This window comes from Tyto alba, unplaced genomic scaffold (assembly GCF_018691265.1).
Source record: "Tyto alba isolate M040663 unplaced genomic scaffold, T.alba_DEE_v4.0 Super-Scaffold_2, whole genome shotgun sequence".
Taxonomy (NCBI): domain Eukaryota; kingdom Metazoa; phylum Chordata; class Aves; order Strigiformes; family Tytonidae; genus Tyto; species Tyto alba.
The window spans coordinates 40,596,387-40,617,982 of NW_024881282.1; the positions used below are offsets into that span (position 1 = coordinate 40,596,387).

The 21,596-nt window shown below is 42.3% G+C and overlaps 1 protein-coding gene across 1 annotated transcript in view; it reads right to left on the reverse strand.

Annotated features, from left to right (window-relative positions):
- The window catches only part of CRADD (CASP2 and RIPK1 domain containing adaptor with death domain), an 83,077-nt gene extending 70,710 nt beyond the window's left edge, over positions 1–12,367 (reverse strand). Inside the window, exons 1-2 of the mRNA XM_042791996.1 lie at positions 12,135–12,367; positions 8,343–8,648 (exon numbers count right to left, since the gene is read on the reverse strand). Of these exons, the coding sequence (XP_042647930.1) occupies positions 8,343–8,640 (298 nt within the window). The 5' untranslated portion in view covers positions 8,641–8,648; positions 12,135–12,367. The remainder of the gene's footprint in view (positions 1–8,342; positions 8,649–12,134) is intronic.
- Positions 12,368–21,596: the final 9,229 nt, after the last annotated feature.

Below are 21,596 nucleotides of genomic sequence, written 5' to 3' on the forward strand. Positions count from 1 at the left end.
CTTCCCTCAGCCTGCTAGCTTTGCTCTTGCTGATGCAGTCCTGTGTGTGGTTAGTCTTCATCATCATACATTCTGTCTATCCAGACATCCAGCTTCTTTTCTGCAAACTTGCAATTGGTCAGCCAGTACCCCTTTTGTGTTATTTTGAGGGAATTTTGTATCCCAGGTGCAGGATTGTACGCTTACTTCTGCTGAATGTCATGAGGTTCTTGCTGGCCCATTCATCCAGCTTGCTGGGATCCTTCTGAGATGCAGTCCTGCTCCCCTGTGTCAAATGATCCCCAAGGCCTAGAGTCATCCTGCCTTCCTGCTTTAGGCACAGTTCAGAAGATCCCTGAACACAGACTCACAAGTGTGCAAAGAAAGTTAATTCACCTACAAACTTCATGAAAATACGGTCACTCCCATCACCCAGGTAACTGACAAAAAGGTTAAACAGAATTGGTCCCACTGTCATCCCTGAGGATCATGATTTGTAACCAACCTCCAGTTGGATGGATATTGAGCTACTGACCACCACCCTTTCAGCCTGATGGTCCAGCCTTTTTTTTATCCACTGTGCAGTCCACACCTTCCCAGCTAGCCACAAGGATGTTATGAGACTGTGCTGAAAGCCTTGCTACAATGTCAATTTAACTTGCTACTTGTCAATTTAACAAAATCTACTGCTGTCATCCACAGAGGCAGTCCTTTTATTACAGAAGTCAAGAATCAAGTTGGTCAAGCTTGATTTACCTGTGGTAAACCCAAGCTGGCTGTTCCCAATCACTTTATTGCACTTTCTGCATTTGGTTTACCACAGCCTACCAAACATGACAGAAAACAGACTCTCAAAGACATAGGCTGGCTCCCTCAGCACTCTCAGACACATCCCATCCAGCTCCATGGATTTGTTTATGTCCACTCTGTTCAGGTAGTTCCTAACTCTGTTCTCTTCTACTATAAGCAGCATCTCTCTCCTCCAAATTCCACTACTAGGCACAGAGACCAGGACCAACTGACAGCAGACTTTGCATATGAAGACCCAACCTTTTTCCGTTCCCTTCTTCAGTGGTTTTCTTAGTCATCCCTCCACTGCCAATGTACCTGTAGAAGCCCATCTTTGCTGTCTGTTACATCTTTGAATAGTTTCAAACTCAGATGAGCTTTTCCCTTTGTAACTCTATCCCTAAAAGCCCCCAGAATGCTTTTATATTGCTCCTGGGTAGCCTGTCCTCACTTCTACCTCCTAGATAATTCCTTTGTGAAGTGGACCTTGGCTAGGAGCTCCCCTTTCAGCCAACCTTGCCTCCTGCTATGCCTGCTGCTTTTCCTGTACATAGGAGTGGACCATTTTTGTGCTTTGAAAACGTTTTCCTTGATGATCAGTCAGGTCTCCTGGGTGCTTTTGTCCTTCAGAACTGTCTCCTACAGTGTCCCATCAACAAGTTTCATGACCAAGCTAAAGTCCTTTATTATATCCTTATTATGACCAAGCTACGCACCTTTATTCTGATACTTGCTTTCCTCTCTTCTCTCAGTATCTTAAACTTAAGCACTATATGGTGACTGCCGCCAAGACTGACATTAATAAACACATCCCTAAACAGTTGTTCCTTATTTATGAGTAGCAAGGCCAGTAGAGCACCTCCCTTAGTCTACTCATCTAGGACATTCATCAAGATACTGTCCCTTGTGCACTGTAGAAGGCTCCTGGATCACTGCATTGTGTCACATTCCCAGTAAATACCAGGGTAGTTAAAGTTTCCCTGAGAACCAGGGCCTGCAATAGAAGCACTCTTTTAAGAAGGCTTCATAGAACCATGGGGAAATTTGGGTTGGAAGAGACCTCAGGAGGTCTCCTGTCCAACCTGCTGTTCAAAGCAGGGTCAGCTCTGAGATCAGACCATGTTGCTTAGTATTCCATCTAGCTGGGTCTTGAAAACAAGGACAAAGACTACTCAACCTGTCTGGGTTGCTGTTCCATTTCTTGACTCCCCTTACAATAAAAAACTCCTTAGAGCCAGTCGGAACCTCCATCCTTTCAACTAACACCCTTCTTCTCTCATCTTCTCACCATGCATTGCTGTGTGGAGCCTAGCCCTGTCTTTTCCTGATATCCTCTTTGTCGGTATGGGAACGCTGCTATCTTCCCTTCTCCGGGCTCTACCTCCTTTTGATCAGGAAGCCCTATAAAAGATGCCACCACAGTGCCTCTCTTACTTAGCTTCTGATCCTGACCCATAAAAGCTCTTGAGCAGCCTGTTGCCCAGACAATAACAAAGCTCTGTGCATTCAAGACATGCCTTTGAAGGACTGCAATGGCATCCTTGTCTAAGAATCTGAGGCCATTCACTACAGCACCGCAGTTGTGTGAACTATCCCATCATATCTCTGAAAATCCAATGACATCACAGTGCTGCAACTGTGCAGACTTCCATTTCCTCCCAGCACGCCTGCTGGTAAAGACACTTTTGCCCCACACTGTCGAGTTGATCCCATTTTTCCCTAGCAGTCCCCATTTTTTGAAAAGGGTCCTGTGGACATAGAGTCCAAAGTGCTGCCATGACACCAGGTGCTCAGACAGGTGTGAATATGAAGGATGCATCCACCCCTGCCCAGGTTTTTTCCCCTGAATATCAGGATGAAGAACACTGCTTGGGCTCCATGCCTTCACATGGGACCACGGAGCCCCGCAGTCATCCTTAATTTGCTGAAGTATTACTAGTGCCCACATGAGAGAGTAACAAAGTCTGATGATTGGTCAGGCCTTGGTAACCTCCGTGATGTCCTGGATCCAGCCCCCGGGGAAGAAGCAAACTTTGGAAGTCATCATGTCCGGTCAACAGATGGATGTCTCCACTCCCCACATCAGGGAGTCTTCGATCCCAGTTACCCATTGCTTCCTCTTAGTGGCACCGGTTATGAGTAGCTGACCAGGCACAGCTGGCCCAACCACCTCCCTTGCCAGAACTCACTCCTCTGTTCCTGTTTCCAGGGTCTATTTGTTTTATTAAACCTATATTATTATTAGCCTCACATATTTGTGTTACTGAGGATGACACCAAGTACAGTTACATCTTTTCATTAACTTACCTGAAAGAAACTGTTTGAGACCGGACAGGAAACACAATAGCTCTTAACAGTGATGCCTAAGATTTAGGCTTCTCAAAGTGAAAAATATAGATATAAGCAGCATAAACAGAGCTGCATATGAACACAGCAAAAAAAAAAAAAAAAAAAACAGCAACAAAGCAAATGTTCCTTAAACTGTGTTAAAAAACAAAAACAAAAAAACCCTTATGTTCACACAAACATTCAAACATTAAAACTAAAATACATACACAGAATGCTCTGTAGAACCAGGGAAACTGATTACTTGTCCATTTCATGATGCGTGCTGTTAATATTGAGTGTGTGCACAAACTTTTAATGCCAGACTTCACAGATCTTGCTGCGGTCAGGAACAAAGCCAAAGCCATAAATGTAACACCCGATTTTCAGGGGAGATGGGAATGTGGAAAAGAGTTTGGGAAATTCTACGAGGATGCCTTTGAATCTCTCCAGAGAACATTTTCTATAGCCTCCAGGCATTGGGATGTGGTACAAGGGCATTCCTTCATCTCCAGGTCAATCCAGAGCAGCCAAGGCTGTTAAGCCCATCCCTTTTCTTCAGACATACATGGGAGGAAACTCCCCCTTCTGCCACTGGACTATACAAGAGAGAGGAAGGAGAGAAAAGAAGGAAAAACCCCACCGTCTTCTGTCCACCATTTTAGAGAGAGAAAATGAATTCATCAGCTGCTCTTCTATCTGACATCCAAATGGAAAAGGCAAAAGACCATGCTGTTTCCTCACTGCATTAGACGTGGGAGGAAGCAGGATAGGAAGAGGGCAGGAAGCAGCCAGCAAAAGGTAAGAGGAGATGCTAAACTTCCCCATGTCCTAATGCTGTTGCATTTGAATCCGAATTCTTAGAAACCTACAACCCAGCTGTGGAAAAAGGACTTTGGGAAAGCTGGGGGGGAGGGAAGGATGGCTTTTTCAGCAGAAGTACACGTTTTGCTTTGTTCTGTATTTGCATGCTTCATCCAAAGTGTTACACATGAAGCTTTATATAGCTGTATGAGAACACACACTCCCCACATATCCAGGGAAAAAGCCCAACTACATGAAAATCTGTTCAAATTAAAAAAACCTCACCCAAGTCAAACATGAGCCTAACGCAGACTGCTGCCTAGGTACCACCACCACAACAACAACAAAATCATGCATTAGAAAATATTTCTTGCTTAGTTATGAGAGAACAGCTTTCCTGAGACGATTCTGTGTAACTCCATGCCCCAAATTCACTAACATCTGCCAGATAGCAATGGCTGCTGCAGGATTCCTTTGGCAAATGATGTATCTCAGACTTTTCTCTTTCTCGATATGCTACGATTTCCTGTGGAATGGAGAAATCTTCTGTACTACAAAGAAGTGCAGTACTAACACTTTTAGAAGTAATTTCACAGCAACATACAGTACAGAGAGAAATGTAATACTTAAGCAGAGAAATTTCCGAGCAGAGAGAGATTAGAAAAACATTCTGATAAACAAATGCCATCGAATCTTGTATTTTTCAGTCAGTGCAAAAAATATTAAGTAACTGTTTGCTGTTCCTAGAAAGAATGGAATTCTGTTGCCAACAGCTGTAGTTTCTCGTAAGAATTATAATACTATATTGAAGATTTATGTTCCTGACAAAGGCATAAAGTTGTCCAAACTAGGGCAGAAAAAACAGAATAGTTTTTTCCCAACAAAACAGACCCACATTATTTTTGTTAACTCTTACTAGGGCAAAAGTTTTGATCTTCAAAACTAGGAAGTCATGCTGCAGTTGATGTTTATAATGATTAAGTCTTGCAATGCCACTCTGCACAGGGTGAACTGTTTTATCACAAGTTCTTACACAAGCAAGAAACACACCCTATCATCTTGAAATCAATTAAAGTTATAAATATTTACCTCCAAAAGCACATGACTTTAAGTTTTCTTATTGAGATTTTGAGGTTTTACAATGATGCTTTCCCTACCTTAAGAAAAGGTCTCCCCAAAGCTGTGGTCATCTGACAGATGCACATGAGAGAAGAGGAAAGTGACTAGGCAAAAGGCTGTCCTGTGCATAAAGTAAACAAGCAAAGGGAAGGAATCTTGGATCTCTCTGCTGCAATTATACAGATTCAGTGGCCCTACCTGGCTGCTCGTCAATCTCCTGATTCCCTTGGAAAAATTATTCCCTGTGCTCAGAAGGATTAAGGTCTTCTGTGTTCCTTGGAACTACAGCAGATAACACTATACAGAACTATTATTTTTAAGTCAACTGACATTCAGCAATAAAACTCAGGATATCAGAGGTTTTAAAGTTAATTTATTTGCAAGCAGCCAAACAGCATCCTCTGGGTTGAATCCTGGGCCAATTTACAGTTACACTCTATGCTGCTCCATGAACATTACACGGAGTTACAGAACTTGGAAATCAATAAATCCATTGCCTTGGAAGAATTTGCCCGAAGGCTCACAATGAGTCAGAGGCAGTGTCTTCTTTAGGTCTCAGACTTTGGCTTCCATTTTGTAGCTGCTCGGTCCACCAGATCATATTTATACTATATAGCCAAAAATGTTTTTATTTCTGTCCTTCTGAAATTGTGGTTTGTTTGGTTCAGTTGGTTTGTTGTTTTGTTTTTTGTCTTTTTACTAGGGGAAGAAAATAAATTAAAAGCTTCTTAACAAGTACAGTTGTGATTTTTTTTTTTTTAACTGGGAACCAACAGACTATATTTCTCAGCTGAAACAATGATCGAAAGCCTGATCTCTGAGCAAAATGCACAATAATCTAAAGGCCTGCATAGAAAAATCACTGTGTACATGCCACATTTTTTATGTTCCAATAGAGAAAACCTGATAGTCTACTTCTACTGACTAAAAATCCTACATGTAGTCAGTGGAAAAGTGAAAGACTGTAAAATAAAGCCTTCCTTCTAGGAACAATTTGCCGCCAGTCCTTAGTCCTGCAAAAGATCTGCAAAAACTGAGGATATTTTGCTTGAGTAAACAGAATTTTAATTGAGCATAAACAAGTGAACAGCATGCATGCGATTTCCATAAGTATGCATGATTCAAAGGAAAAAGAGATTTAAAAATCTAGAGCCGTAAAACCAACTTCAATTTTTAAAGTTTTAGGGTCTAAAAAAAGGTAGTGTGTATGTGTCAGGCTTTTTTCACTACAAATGGATTCTTTAAAAGAAATTGCCACTGACAAATCATTACTTTTAAGAACTGTTTCCAATAAGGCAGAAGTTATCTAGCATGGCACTAAAGAATACATTTAATTTTAAGTATGCTTATAGTTTTATTAGAGCCCATGGCTTTTTCCATGCTTAAGGCCAAGCATATGCTCAAGTAGTCTGCTGAGACAAAAGCTTGTAAGTTTGTTGTTTAGAATGCAAAGCGAGGCTTTTTATCCCAAACCACATTTTCTTGCATATAATCAGCACTGATGATGCCACCATAGTTTCCAATTCATTCTAGGGTGCACTCAGCATTTATTAGGGCACAGATGGTGCTCTCTTTCTTTGGCTTCTAAAGAACGTGCCTAAATATTAAAACAAACTTGTCTATCTGCCTCTTATCCTGTTCTTACACTCTGTATTGCCACTGTAAAAATAATATTAACCTTTGATCTAATCTGGAAGCCTTTTCTAATTTATACACAAAATTTGGCAATAGGGTTATCAAGTACAGTCAGCCCAGTCGAAACTGGAGAACCTGATATGCATAAATCCAGCATGCTAGTCATAAGAGATCAAGAATGGGAACAAGCAATCCACAAAATAATCCACAAAATAATCAAAAGAACAAAAATCAGAAACAATTTTTCTAGTAATAAAGCACACACAGCCATCTAATACTCCATGGCTGTGAGTGCATTTCTGGAACTGTAAGGATTATTCAGCAGTTTAACCAGCAATTAGCAAATGAACAGGCTGATCTGTAAGGCAAATAAAGAATATTAGCATGACAGGATTCATCATAACTGTGAGCAAGGTCCTCTCCACACTCAATCCCACAAGTTTGCACTGTGCTGAGCACTCGCAGTGTTTTCCCCTATGGGCAGTACAGGACATTTATTTCCCAAATTCTGAAAATTATTTACCCATTTCTGAGCAAGCATAAAGCAACCTCCAGAGAGACCCAACGAAAAGACAAGCTGTCACAATATTCCATTAAAAATGTCCTAAGGTAAGATGTCAGATTTGTCCAGCAGATCTTGACAAAACGTTCTTGAACATGCAGCTAACTGGGATGCAGGTGCACATGATGGTCAGCGGGTCTTAGTCACCCATCTTCACAGGCTTTCAGTCTCACGCAAAGCCCACTGACACTGGAAAAATCACGTCATGTGCATCAAAACATGTATGACCAAACTCCGGGGGGGGGGGGGGGGGGGGGTGGCGAGCAGGAGGGAGGAGAGATGTGGGGACCGGGCAGGGCTGGGGGGTGAGCAGAGGGCTTGGAGAAGAGTTATCAGACTGCTTGGAAACAACGTTCCCAAGTGAAGACTATTTCACTATTTCTCTGGTAACATGATGAGGATAGTAGCCAGCACCTGCTACCAGAATCGAGCAGTTGTCTTGACTTCAAACAGCTCAACAACTGCATGCACGTATTGGTAATGAAATCACCTCTGAACAAACATCAAATCCAGAAAACTAGTTTCATAAGTACATTTAAATGTCAGAAAGCCAAAAATTTGACTAAATAAGGTTATATACCACCCACTGAATCAGTTAGCTCCTAAATCTGTTTTAAAACTAAGCGATGGCTAGTAATTTTGAAGTCATGATCCTAGATATTTGCACTCCAGTAAACATAATAAACTAAATAAGTCTAAATTAGCTTATTCTACTAAATCAAAATGACATTAAAATCATAATAAAAGTAAATAAATAAAAATTCTGTCAATATGAACAATCCAGAAACAAACCACTGTAAAACATACATAAAAACAATAATCAGGTATGCATGGTGAAAAGATGGTTCTGCAGCTAGTCAAAAGTACTTTTTATAGTCTGCTCCCTTTGAGTTAATGGAGTTTGCATCCTCCTACATCCCAGCCTCTCCTGCTGTCTCCAGGTCTCCTGAAAGTCAGCCCTGCTCAGTCCCCAATCTTTGCAATACTTCCTGGCATTTGGCTGGCTTCCAGGAAATTCAGGCTGCCCCCTTTTCTTGGTATCATGCTCCATATCTCCATGACGCATAAGTTGAAATCAGTGGTACATTCAATAGTCTCAAAATATCAGCAACAACAACCCTGGCCTTACCTGCAGGATCTTGTACTGTCATTTCCTTCCGCTTCACCATGAGCTTGTCTTTAACCCACGGGAACTCCTGTAAGGAATCCAAGAACACATCAAAAGCCTTGGGTCCTCTGGTGGGGAGAATATCAAGAAGCATCATGGTTTTCCTCTGGCTGGTGGTTTGCGATTTTATTTCTTGAACATGACTGTCTGTGAGAATGCCTTCTTGGTAGAGATACTGAATAACAACTCCATCCACCAGCACCTCTGTGCAGAGCTCCAGGCGCAAGGAGCGTAAAAGCTGCTTGTCTCTGGCATCCATCTGACAACCTAGAGCATGAAAAAAGGAGTAGGGAAATGTGTGAAGATTGAGCTACTTCAACCATTAGCATCCAGAAGGGATGTTTGATACCTGGCAACCTTTAGAAAGAATGACAAACTCAAAATCACCAATCTGGGAAAACTATTAATGATCCCCACCATCTTCTTTCCACTCAGATTTCACTGCCTCACAAGCTAAAATGCAACTATTTCTGGAAAATATTAGACAGGAAGAAAACCTTTGGCACTGTGAAGACCAGACCTTTGCTGGAATAATCCATGCCAAGTAATCCCTCTTACTAACTGGTCAAGGCCCATACTAAAGGCAGCTAGGGCATCTGACATCCTTAAGAGACTCTACGCCCAAAAAGTCAGAGAGATGTCACACCTGACCTCTGTTCCCGATGCCTCTGATGCTATTGCAGCAGTGTAAAAGCAGCAGCAGGAATGGTAGATGCATCGTAGCCAGGCAGCAGCAGGGACAGGGTCAGCAGGTAGCTTTGTCCTACATGAAGCATTTTCATTTTAGGAGGGGTAGAAATGTACCTTACACACCAAGGTGTTCTCCCCTGACTCATCCTGGAAGGCTGCTCTGATAATGAGAAACTTTCTTCAAATTTCCATCTCAAGTTCACCCACCTTCTATTTATAGGCATTTGTTCTGCCAAAACTGTTCTTTAGCTGAAGGAGCTCTTCTCGCTCCCTGGTATTTGCCCTTTTAATGTGTTCACAGGAAGCAATTGGATGCCCTCTACCAGCTTCCATTTCACTTGACTAACGCTCTGACTAAACAAAATCTAGAAAATATGTACTTTATAGCCACTCTACAGAAGAGGAATCAAAGTCTGGAGAGACCAAGCAACTCATCCAAGATCATATCAGGGGTCCGTGCCAGACCTATGAACCAAATCAAGATGTCTAGCCTAGTTCTTAACAACAACAAACATATCCCTAGGCCCATTAATGGCACTTGAAAAGGAAAATGACAGTAATACAATTAAATACATTCTCATGACTAAATAATGAAGCCAAAAAACTGCAGCAGGTGTTGAATATGATTACCAAGAGAGTTTCTGATAATTAAACTAAAGGCTGCTGTTCGAACAGCTAGACCTTGCAGAAACTGTACTTCAGCTTGAGGATTCAAGGAGAGGCAGAGATTCTCGAAGCTTTTGTAAGAAACCTGATGGTCTTTATATCGTGAGAGATGCCTACTGACTCCCAAGGCCCCATCAAAGGTTAGACGGTTGGCCTGGTTGTTGAAATCTAGGGCGGGCAACCAACGGAACATGTAGGCACGTAAATGGCATCTTGGACAGAATACAAGAGCCTAAAATCTTGAGAGATACTGGAAAATCCTGTCTGTGACACCTTCTGACAAAGTCACTTCCTGAAAACACTTCCCCCAAGTGCTGAAAGCATTGTTGGATGGCACCTTCCCAGAAGGACTCCATTTTTCCTGGGTTACCCAGTATGTTTCTCGTATACTGAAGTGAATTTTTAGGTGCCTATCTTCTGTTTAGGGGTCATTTGGTAATCAAACAACAGCTATCCCTGCACACGTCCTTAAAAAATGGTAGTTTTCCAAGCACAGCTCAAACATCATCCAAAGTGTGATGACTGTGCAAGCAAGGAGATGGAAAAAGTGCAGGCAAGAAAGAGAACTGGATTTCCCCATTTGATGCTAGGATGCTCATTTTGGACAGGTGATACTGAAGATTCTGGTCTCTATCATGCACTACCTTTACACTACTGGGAGCAATCACTGGACTAAAGCAAAACCAGATAAAATTCAGGCAGCAGATACCCAATATTTCTCCCTTCCAGGATTCCCTGACCCTGCCCCGAGCTCATGAAGCCCTTGCAGAGTTCAAGGCAGGCACCCAACAGCAGCTCTCAAGGTGTTACCTCAAACCAGGCAGAAAACTGTTTCAGATGCTACAAAGCTCTTGTGCTTCACATTCTGCACAGGCCCCCGAGAGTCCCTGTCCCAGAGCTTCCTCACCCATGTGCCGGATGAGGAACGTCAACTTCTCCAGTCACTGTACAGTACTTGATGAGCTCCCCTCCTCCATGACCAAAGTGGTCAACACTTCTTAAAAATAAGACCCTTTCAAAACCATCTGTTTTACACCTTCCTGCACTGAAAAACGCTTCTCAAGTCATGGATCTGAAGGGGGAGGTTTTGCTGGAAAAGGCCTTTAGCTCGCTGACTGCAGAGGGAGCACAACTGTGGATTTAAAGCCCTTAACAGCAAGGTCACTGGCGCAGTGAACTTCCAGGATGGAGTATACTCATTTTTAAGGTCTTTTTAAAGATTAAGTATTTCTCTGTGTGTGTTTACCATCAGAAGGAAATGTCTGAGTCAGGAACTAAGCAGGCAGATACGGAAACATATTTTGGTGTGTAACAGTGTAGGGACAGAGTTTAGTGCAACATAGAATTAACTTAAATTATAATCGCAGCCTATATCTAGAGATCCAAATTAAGCTGTAAAATAAATTTTCTCTAGCAATGCTGGTGATAGAGAGAAAGTAAGATGAGACGTCCATTTACTCAAAAGATGGCATGGCTCAAGTCTTCCCCAGATACCTCTAAAAACACTTCTTTTCCACTGTAGAGCCAAATTTTGAGAACTACACTCCTACATCCCACTGAATGAGTGGAGTCCTTGACTTATCACCACACCAACACAGGCAGGTTTGCATCTTTTTCTGGATCATGACACACAATTTGTCTGTGAATAAGGATCAAACTTTTGAAAGCCTTGACTCTGAAATGACCTCCTCTGATCCTAAAAAGGACATTCACTTAGTTCTTGGCTAGAAACTCTCTGGCATTTTCCCAAACACCAACTGCACTGGGCGGCGAGTACATCCCCATGTGCCTGCCTAGCTAAGAATATGGTTTGCCCTGCCTAATCCATGAGCGATTTTGGCTTTTCACAGCATCCCTACAAGTTAAAAATCTCCGCCCCGCACCCACCCCACCCCACCCAAAAAATAAATCAAGTTTTTCTTGTAACTTCTTCCCTGTAACCGAGGTCTGGAAGCTGCTGCTCCTGTAGCAGTGGGGGGCCGGCTGCCCGACCGGCTGGCACCCCAACCCCGAGCCTCCCGCCGCGGCTGCAGCCCGGCTGTCAGCAGCAGCACCCCGCCCGCCCGCCCGCCCGCCCCGCCCGGCTCCGGGCACGGCTGCTGCAGCGGAGGCGGGCGCTGCTGCTGCTGCCGCCGGCCCGCGGCCCCGGCCGCCCCGGCCCGCCCCGCGGAAGCCCAGCCCCTGCCCCGGCCCCGCAGCGCGGGGGACCGCCGCCGAACGGCCCCTCGGCGCGGCTCGGGCTGACGCCTTTGCTCCTGCTTCCCCCTCAGCGGCAGCGGGCGGAGCCGGGCCGGGCCGGGCCGGGGCGAGCGGGGCCGCCGGCACGGCAACGCACCGCACCGCGGGGCGGCGAGCGCTGTGAGGGGAGAGCCCCCTCCGCCCTCGCCCCGTACTTACGAGAGGGAAGTGGGGAACTACACAGGGCGCCCCGGAGCCTGCGCGGGGAGCACCATCTTTGTTGAAGGCAAGAGGGCTTCGCCGGAAGCCGCCGCCGCCGCCCTGCTGCGGGCCGGCCGAGGAAGGGCCGCCGCTGCCGGCCCCGCTGAGGGCGCGGGGAGGGGACGCCGCCGCGGCCGCCATGTCAGCTGTGGGCAGCGGGGCAGGGCGCCCGGCCGCCTCCCACCCGGGAAGGTGGGCCGCGGGGCGGGGTGAGGGGGGTCCGCTGTGGGGTCTGTGTCGTTGGTGTGGGGGGGGAGCGCGGAGCCGCCGTTCGCGGCGGGGCTGTGGAGTGGCTGGACCGGCCGGCTGCGGCCAGCTTCGCGAGTGGGCGTCCCACGCGGGGAGCAAACCGCGGCCTGGACTGTCGGCATGCGCCGAGGCGACCCCACGCGAGCTCGAGTCCAGCCCGAGGGAGAGAGGCCGCAGCTCGGGGCCGGGGGGTGGCTGCGGGAAGGGCGCTTCTTTCCAGGAGTTTGGAGGACTGGCAGCGTTCTCAGCATCTGCGTGGTGGATTGTTGTTTTGTTTGTGGGGGGTTTTTGTCCTTTTTTTTTTTTTTTTTTTTTTTTTAGCGAGTGGAGGAGTTGTACCTAAAATTAAATTAGAAATTGAAAAAAAAAAAAAGTTCTTGTGACATTAGAAACAGCTGATCTCTTTACTCTCTGGGGAATCTGGTTCCTATTCGCAAGTACATGCTAAGCCAAACTTCATCCAGGTGCTACTATCATCATATCAAACACACAGCAATATTATATTCAGTACTGTATATACTTAGCTTCATTACTTTCATCTGAAAAGCCTACAAATGAGGCTTTCATAGATGAAAACCATTTAGTAAAGTAATATCCAGCGTGCTGTGCACATTCTCGTAGTTTTATTCATCTATTATGGAATACAAAAACATCTTTCACATCATTTTATATGAATATTTGAAACCAAAGTACGGTAGAAGAGAGAAAACGGTGATTCATAGAGCAATAAAAACGAGGCGGTGTCATTTCCTATCACATATCATAGAAGAACTCTTTTTTCTGTCTTTATGTAGGTGTCAGGTGTCACACGGGCTTGAGCAGTGTCAGCCCTTTTCTTTCATGTCTGGACTGCAATCGTGATGAAAAAAAAAAAAAAATCCTGCAGAGCTAGAACACCATACCTTGAAGCTGCAGGCAACCACAGCGAGCTGGCTGTGGTCTGCTAGGCTTGCTGATGCCCACCCTCTGGAAAAGCAGAAAAGGTGATTGCTGCAGCTGCTGCTAGAAATGTTGCCACCATGTGAATCCCATTTGTACAGTCAGTTTAGATTAATCGTACAGATTTATGGGTATTTGGAAGATTTAAAGGTATTTGGAAGTTAGTGATGGAAACCTTTACATGCCTTTCCTAGATATTGTATTCAGGAAATATTTGCCATGGAAAAATGTAACTGAAAATATTATTGGTGGAGCCTACGTACTGCATATGTTTAACATGATATTTATCTACAAGATTTTGCATAAAGATACACATTTAGTCACAGTCAGAAAGCTTAGATCCTTTTCCTTTGATTTTCCCATGGCTGGCTGCAAAGTTGAAAATTCATGTGGATGCAGAATGTAAATTACAGTCTTCAAGGCAAAGTTTGTATGCTGGATTCAATATATGTTTAAAAAATTCTATACATTTATTATGTGGCCAGCTTCTGCAGAGAGGCTACTTATTTGGCAATTTTAAAGCAATATTTTGGTTTAATTGACATAATGCTTTTATCTAGGATTATTTCCAGACAATAAATTTGATACAAGGGGTTTAAATTGCTTTTAAATAATTAATAAATAATATCTTATTCCAATACATCTGTTAAACCAAAGTAAATGGTTTTTTGTCTCAGGCGCATGTGTTAGTCTTCTAGGAACACAGACATAAAAAATTTAAATACTCCTATGGGTTGTTTCAGAGTGATCTATTAACATATTTCCTGTGACCTTGACAACACTGGAAACCACACAAGTCAGTCATCATTGGTAACTCTGAGACAAGAAGCGTGCTGCTGTTGTAGCCAAAGTACAGCTACGGTGGTTTTAAATTTTCATGTCATGGATAGTCTGTATTACCAGTTGTGAGAAAATATATTTGTAAACAATGCAGAGAACATCACAAACCATCTATATGATCGTTCCTCAGAACAGCGCTGTACAGCTACTGAAAGTTTCCTTTCTTAGCTTCTTGTCTTTCTGATTGCCAGCTCTTTTTTTTTCAGTCACGATCTAAGGAACTGTATTGTATCTGGAACTGGTATGACCAAACTTGGAGACTTAAAATATCACATCATTGTAATCCTGACAGCTGCATTTCATTGCAGATAATGTGCCTACATTTTCAAATAGAAAATGAAGACAAGCCGTTACATCACTTGCATTTACTGTATCTTTTTGCCAGATGAGGCAATTAGGATTATTTATTTTATACTGTCCAAGAATATCTTAGAAAGTTAGCAAAACATACGGATATGCACAGAGCAACTCCAGTTCCCACTCAAGCAAATGGTAGCAGTCGTACAGCCAGCATTTAGTCATGTCTTTGCTTACAGTCTAAACAGAATTGCAAAGAAGGAAAGCGGTGAAAGAAAACAGATAAGCCTAGGAAGGAAGAGGATGACAGCAGAGGTCCAAATCTGATTAAAGGGAAAATCTGATGTTTCCTTTTTCTTCCACTGGTTTGTAACTAGTGCTGCAAATTCACTAGCAGAAACTAAAGGCGCTACTGGTGTTTTGAGTTCATCTTCAGCAGTGCACCCCAGGGGTTGATTGTACTCTGCAGTTACAAAATTAGAATGCACACAGGTGATACTTTAAGTCCAAGGAGAGAAGCCCTTAAACTTTCGTTTCAGTTTTGTTTGGGTTTTGCCCTGACTAAAGTTCTTCCAGTTCAGTTCCGGCCCCAGTTCAACAAAACTTTAGAAGGGTAGTTCGGCTCTATGCCGAACTAGTTTTAGGGACTAACATATACATACACACACACATCCATATTTGAGCCAACTTGGGTTCAGCTCAACTCCCCTCTAACTGTTCAAATCTCAAGGCTAGCCATGTCGATTAAGAAAGTATTTCATAGACTTTGTAGATCGATGCACCACAGTCAATCAGTATCATCAGACTTTTAGACTTAAAACCTTCTCTCTGGTTCTGTGGCGTGGGGAGTCACCAGTGCTCATCAGGCCACGCTTGAGGACCGTTGAATTCAGGGTAACAAGTCCAAATCTGTGGGAACCGAGCTAAGCGGCATCTCTCCTGACAATGCTGTTCGCTTTGTGTGTGGGTTATTCCAGGTCAGAATGCCAGATTTTTAAATTTATCATACACTTTTTCAAAGCTCATTTAAAAGTCCCAAATCATTTTAGAAACTCTGTATAATGGGATTTTATTTTTTTTTAAAAAAAAAAGCTTTTGAGAGGATCCTCTGTGCTGGTTAGAGTCAAGCTGTATCCTAGCATGTACGTGTTTTCTTTGTTTTCTACAGACTAATATGTTTCTGCTGATAACAAGAGCCAAAATGTCTTTTTAAAACTAGTGCAAGCAGATTTAATCTATTAGGGCGATGCTGTTTTCAATTGTCTGTAGGACAGCATTCCAACTTTAAGGACAAAAGAAATATGAGCCTCTAGATTTGTTTATTAAAAACATCTAATTGGTTAAATCTCTCACAAAACCTCTGAAATGAAGATGGAAAAAAAAAGAAACGTATACGATATGGCTGCCTGTGATTTTTAGAAAGAAGAGCACAGAAAATATTTCTCAAAGTCATGTATCAAAAAACCACTTAAAATGTAAGTCAGGGTAGCCCAAACTCGGTGGCCTGAAGACCAGGGTCTTGCAAGCCATTACCACCCACGGCCATCCCAAGCAATAATCCCCTCCCTTCCTCCCTCTCCGCTCCCTCCTCCCCCTGGTCCCCGTTGCTCTCCTCTTTGCAAGCGTGGCCCTCCCTAATGCCAACAGCCAGGGCTCCTGCCCCGGCCATCGAAAACCGAGCTGATGCCAAGGAGGGGAAGGTTTTGGTATGGAAAGGCTGCCCAAGCCGTGGGCTGAGCTTAGGCGTGCTGGGCTGGGTGCTGGCAGGGTTTGAGGGCACTGGGCGGTGGGTTGGGAGGGGGTGTCGTTCTTCAGGTGGCATTTGATACTCCAAAAGCAATTTCTTATCGCTCCTGAGAAAAGATGATGGGCCGGACCAAAGTGCTTCACTGAAGGGGATCAGCCCCTGGCCTTCCGCTTAGATTATTCCAATACTTCGTAACTTCCCATTCATTTAAATAATAAAGGCCTTAATTAAATGCAATTTGAAGAGACCAAGGAGTATAAATTATATAGGTAACATGTCATGAACTTCCTTAAAAGTATTATTTTATTAAAAGGCATGTCCGGCATGTAGGTAAAAGCACAGAAACATCTTCAAAACGTCTTAAACTATGGGGTTTGAAGTGACCGTGTAGTGTCTATACAGTCACATTTGTTTCAATAATAAAAATAAGTGTTTATTATCAGTACTGTGATGAATCAATGCTTAATGCTGTTTACTTTGATACAAATAATCTCTAGCCAAAAGTTGAATGCGGAATAGTTATAAGAAAAGAAGCAGGTATCAAATGTGAAACTTCTGTATTCATTTCAGAAAAAGAAAGCAATCTCCAAAGAATTGTAATAAAAAACCTGCAATTAATATTTGCAGAATGTGACTCAGTATTTCTCAGAATTTTTAGTCCATTTTCTTTAAATATATGAATTAATGTAGTTCGCTGTTTGTTTTTGAAGCTCAATTTAAAGATGCTTTGAGGAAACAGACAAAATACTGCAAGCCTTTAAATATTCGTTCCAGTTTTATGAAACTATTTTTTAAATGTAAAGCAACCATTTTAATAATGTGAGAACAAACAAAAATCACAATTTAGCCTGAAAATCAAACATTGACAAATAAGTAAAAGGAATTTAAGATTCAAGTCTGAAACCTTTTCACAAAACCAACTCATTTTGTTTGCAAATTACAGCATATGAAATGATTGTCTAGCATTTTAGATAAAAGACTGGAAGGTTGGTTTTATTTAAGAGGAGAATAACTACTGCTTTCTGTAATTTTCAAAGGCTTTGAGCTGGACAAACTCATATACAATATGTATATTTTTGAAGTTGCTTACTTTTAGGTTAAGCTTTTCAGAAGCTAGTAATGATTCATGGAAAGTTTTTACAGGTGGCCTAGTCAGAGATTGGCCCCTGCTTATACCTTTTCTATATGTCCTGTTTTCAAATAAAAAATACCCTTGATTAAAAATTCACTTACTCTATTTTGTTCCCTCTCAAATTGAAACCTGTCTGCATGCATGGTTACAGTGGGCTAGTTAAGCAGCCTGCAGTAGGCACTGCATCCTCCATCAGGGGAGTTAAACAGATGAATTTCCAGAAAACACTTACCTTCTCACAGGCAGTTTCCCTTGCAGGCAACATGCACCTGAAGAGCTGCGGCACACGAAGGATCTGCGGTGCCGCTTCCACTGCAATCTAGTTAGACAAGAATCTCACTTTCCTAACTTACTTTCTTTTCTCTTCCTATCAATGCAGCCAAAGACATTACCATCATTGCAGCTTAAGCTCCTATCAATGTTAATTGAAATACAAGTGACTTTTCACCCCACACTGATACATTTTAAAATGTTAAGTCCATTGCCCACTTTACAGGTGGGTAAATTGCAGCTAATACAGGCTCAGTATTGTTTAGTATTGCTCTTCCTAAAAGAAAATGAACCAGCTAAAAATCCCATAAACAGTTGATCCACAACTTATTCTGCCCTCCACACTGTGCTAAGCAGCAGAGTAGGTAAGAAAAAGCAAATGCATGTGTGTAATACAGGTGTCCAGAGCAGTCCCTCAAACCTGGACATTCCCCCTCAGACAAACTGAGTGTGGGTGCAGAGATTCAGCTGAACAGATCCTATTTCAGAGCTATGACGTAAAGAGATACAATTAAATTGTAACAAAGCATTTTGAAAAGGGATTTTACAGCTTTCAACTATCTGTCTTACCACTGTTTCTTATATAATTCTTGTTATCAAGCCTGATCCATATAACCTCAACAAAGTCAAAAGAAGAATACACACTGGGCTTTGAATCTTTTCCCATGATTAACATACCTTTACATTTACTATTTGTTAACCACCAGTGTACCAAATTGCAATCCTCAGCTATAAAACATCAATTATAGAACAATTTGACTGAAAACAAAAGGATCTACTTACATAAACCCTGCCTGCCACTGAAAGAAAAATTAAGGCAGGAACATTGAATTTGGGGGTTTTTAAATGTATTTTCTTCTTTGCAGCACTCAGCACTAAACTTTTCCTGGGTATTATCTGTTTGAATTTTTTCCTACTAAATGCTAGCTTGTTCCTTATGCTAATATAAATAGCTTTTTCACTTGCATTTTATTCCTCCTTAATACCATGGAAAGTATTGGTGTTATGTAGGTATTTCGGTTCCTGGAAGAAAACAAACCAAATCAAATCACAGGTGAAATCCTTTTTTTAAAACAGGATTTAAGCAGAATAAAATCCACAATTTATCAGGCAGATTAAACACCATAATTATGGTGATATGTTTTCACATTTCCTTAGACTTTCTCAGAGGCACTGGCTACTTCAAAGCCCTGTAGATAACCTGATTAATAAACACAGTTAATTCCTCGCCCCGTTGGCAACCCTGGGACCAGGACAGACTGATTTTTCCATAAGCATATTTTTTTCCCCTGGAATTCAGTTATCTAGACAAACTTTCTCTATATGTGGTTTCAGACTGTGCTGATGCTAATTACCCCCCCTGGACCTTTAAGCACTACTAATGCACCTTTCAGCATTGCACTTGTCCTGATGGTTGGTTATTTGATACACCTTGTGAGAAGTGCCACCTCTCATAGCACCCGATGGCTTTTCCAGGTTCTTTCCCTTCAGTCCCTTGTCAGACACCGAAAGCCAGACAGATAATTCCCTCCTCAGCAAGCAGACTAGCTTCTCATCTGGTTTCCCAGCAGCTGTGTTTTACGTCGCTTGTAGTGTGCCCTCCGCCTAGGACAGCAGCTAAGGACCAGCAGTGCTCAGCACTGATGCCCTTCACAGCCCCCGGCAGCACCAACTCTGCCTCCCAGTTTCTCTGACTGATCTTCAGCCCATTGTAGAAATTACCCAATTTCAGCAATACTGTGGCAAACCGCCATGTTGTTGTAAAGCGAGCTCAGACCTTGGTGACTGAAATTATGCGTTGGTAGAATGTTGTTTCCAGGCATTTTCACCCATGCTGAGGGCTTAGTAAAATACTGGGATCTGCTGAAGTTAACACCGGTAAAAAAGGGGCTTTCAGGAGCTGGGCTGTGATAGCAAAGTAGCTTGTCATCCTCACTTCCTTTGTGTATGCAGCACTAACCAGCTCAGACCTTTCAAGTAATTTCTAGTTATTCTATTTGGAAATTCTATGGTTTACATACTAAAAATTTTATTTCTATAGTTTTTAAAAAATAAAACTTCTTTTGACAGAGAAGTTTCTTATAGTTACTGAGAATCAGTAGTAAAACTTTCAGAATTTCCTCTTATTTCCATTATTTCCTTTAGCAGTCAATATGAGACCTAGATTTATTTAATGACAGCAAAGACAGCAGAAGTTTTATTTTACTTTATTTTAAATGCCTGTTAGACATGACACCCACATCTAAAGGTATCTCTTCCCATTTCCATCATGTGTTTAAGAAGAACAAAGGCCTGACACTACTCAACTTACTTTCTGCTAGATCCTAAGCTTATAGCCAAAGGAAAAATCCATAGGAATTTTATCAGGTATACAAGAAAAAGCTTTTGAATAGAGCATATAAGTAAATCAACTTTTTCTATGACCTTTAACAAGGTAATTTGCCTATAGGAACACTTTGCTAAGATACAACAGGTGGCTAAGATACAGAAATCCATGCAACTACAGAACCCTGTCCTTCCCATTGTATGTAGATTCGATTTTCATAAGGTGATGAGACTTAATAGGAGTCTCAGATTCTAAAGCTCCACAGTTTTTAGTGAGGAGCAAGTTCTGGTTTGTTTTAAGACAAAAATAAATGCCTCTGCCCCCATATTCTAGTCAACAATTTTTCCCTCTTGCGAATAATTGTATATTGTTTCTCTAGAATGTGATTACATAAAATATAATTAGGACAATACTGACGAGATCAGATTAAAATAAAATTACTTCTAATGCAATGGGCGCAGCTGCTTGGTTACATTCCCACTCTACCCACCCATCTTGTACTTGAACCATTTTCTGTCTCGTGATAATACTCACAGCGGGGAAATACCCATACAACTAAAATGGAGCCATAGTTCACATAGTTCACACTTCTGCTGGGTTTAGTGCTAAACTAAATACAGTCACCAATTCCATTTTCATCATTCATCTTGCAATTTTTTTTTTTCAAGCATCAGCTTTTAGGATAGTGGGATTCTCTCTCTAATTAAAATGAAGAGGTTTTCAGCAACTGACATTCCAGGTATAAGCTGGAAAAAATGAAACCTCAAGACTCGAAAATGAAAAACCAAATCAACACATGGGGTGGAATAAAAAGGTTTAGGATTAAAGTCCTTATCATGATTTTTGGTTGACTCCTGGGCATCGAACCTGTGAAACTGGCTTCACTGAACACTCTGTACTAGCCATTCAAGATCACATATATCAGTTAGAAGTGATTTTTGGACTCTGAAGCGCCAGCAATTTAAAAGCTAGTGCTGCAAACAAGCCACAACAACATCCATGAAGTAAAAAAAAAAAGCACCAGAAGTTTTAAAAAAAATGCTCGGACAACATGATTGTGCCTGAAAATTCACAAGGTCTATATGCAAGATTTTTTCACCCCTGTAATCTAATCATGTGCTATCCTTGGATTTTTTTGCATCAGAACAAGTCATTCCCCTGTGCTGTGTTAGAATGAAGACGAGCTTTCAGGAAGCTATAGTGTGATTTAGTTTTACTAGTGCAATGCATCAACCCTAGGGCTGGCATCCTAATGAGGACAAGAACTCTGCTTTCATACAAAGAGGACTAGTTCCCCCTCCAGTCTGTTCAAAATATTGTTCACTGCTTCAAGCACACCATTGCTACAAACCCTACTTTTCCTCACAGTAACTAATATGAATGATACAAAGGACGAATCAGTATGATCAACGTTTGGCGACTTGATTCCACATCACAGTAACTACTCTTGATTATTTACAAGAACCACCTCCTCTCACTTTACTACCACTCCTTGTCTTCAGCCAGCCGTTTGCCCTTGTCCTTTGGAGAACCGCTAACAGAAAGCCCAGAGAGCTGCCCTGCATCTGCCCCGTGTCGTTCCTCAGGGCTTGGCTCTGCCATGGGGTATACCTGGCCTGT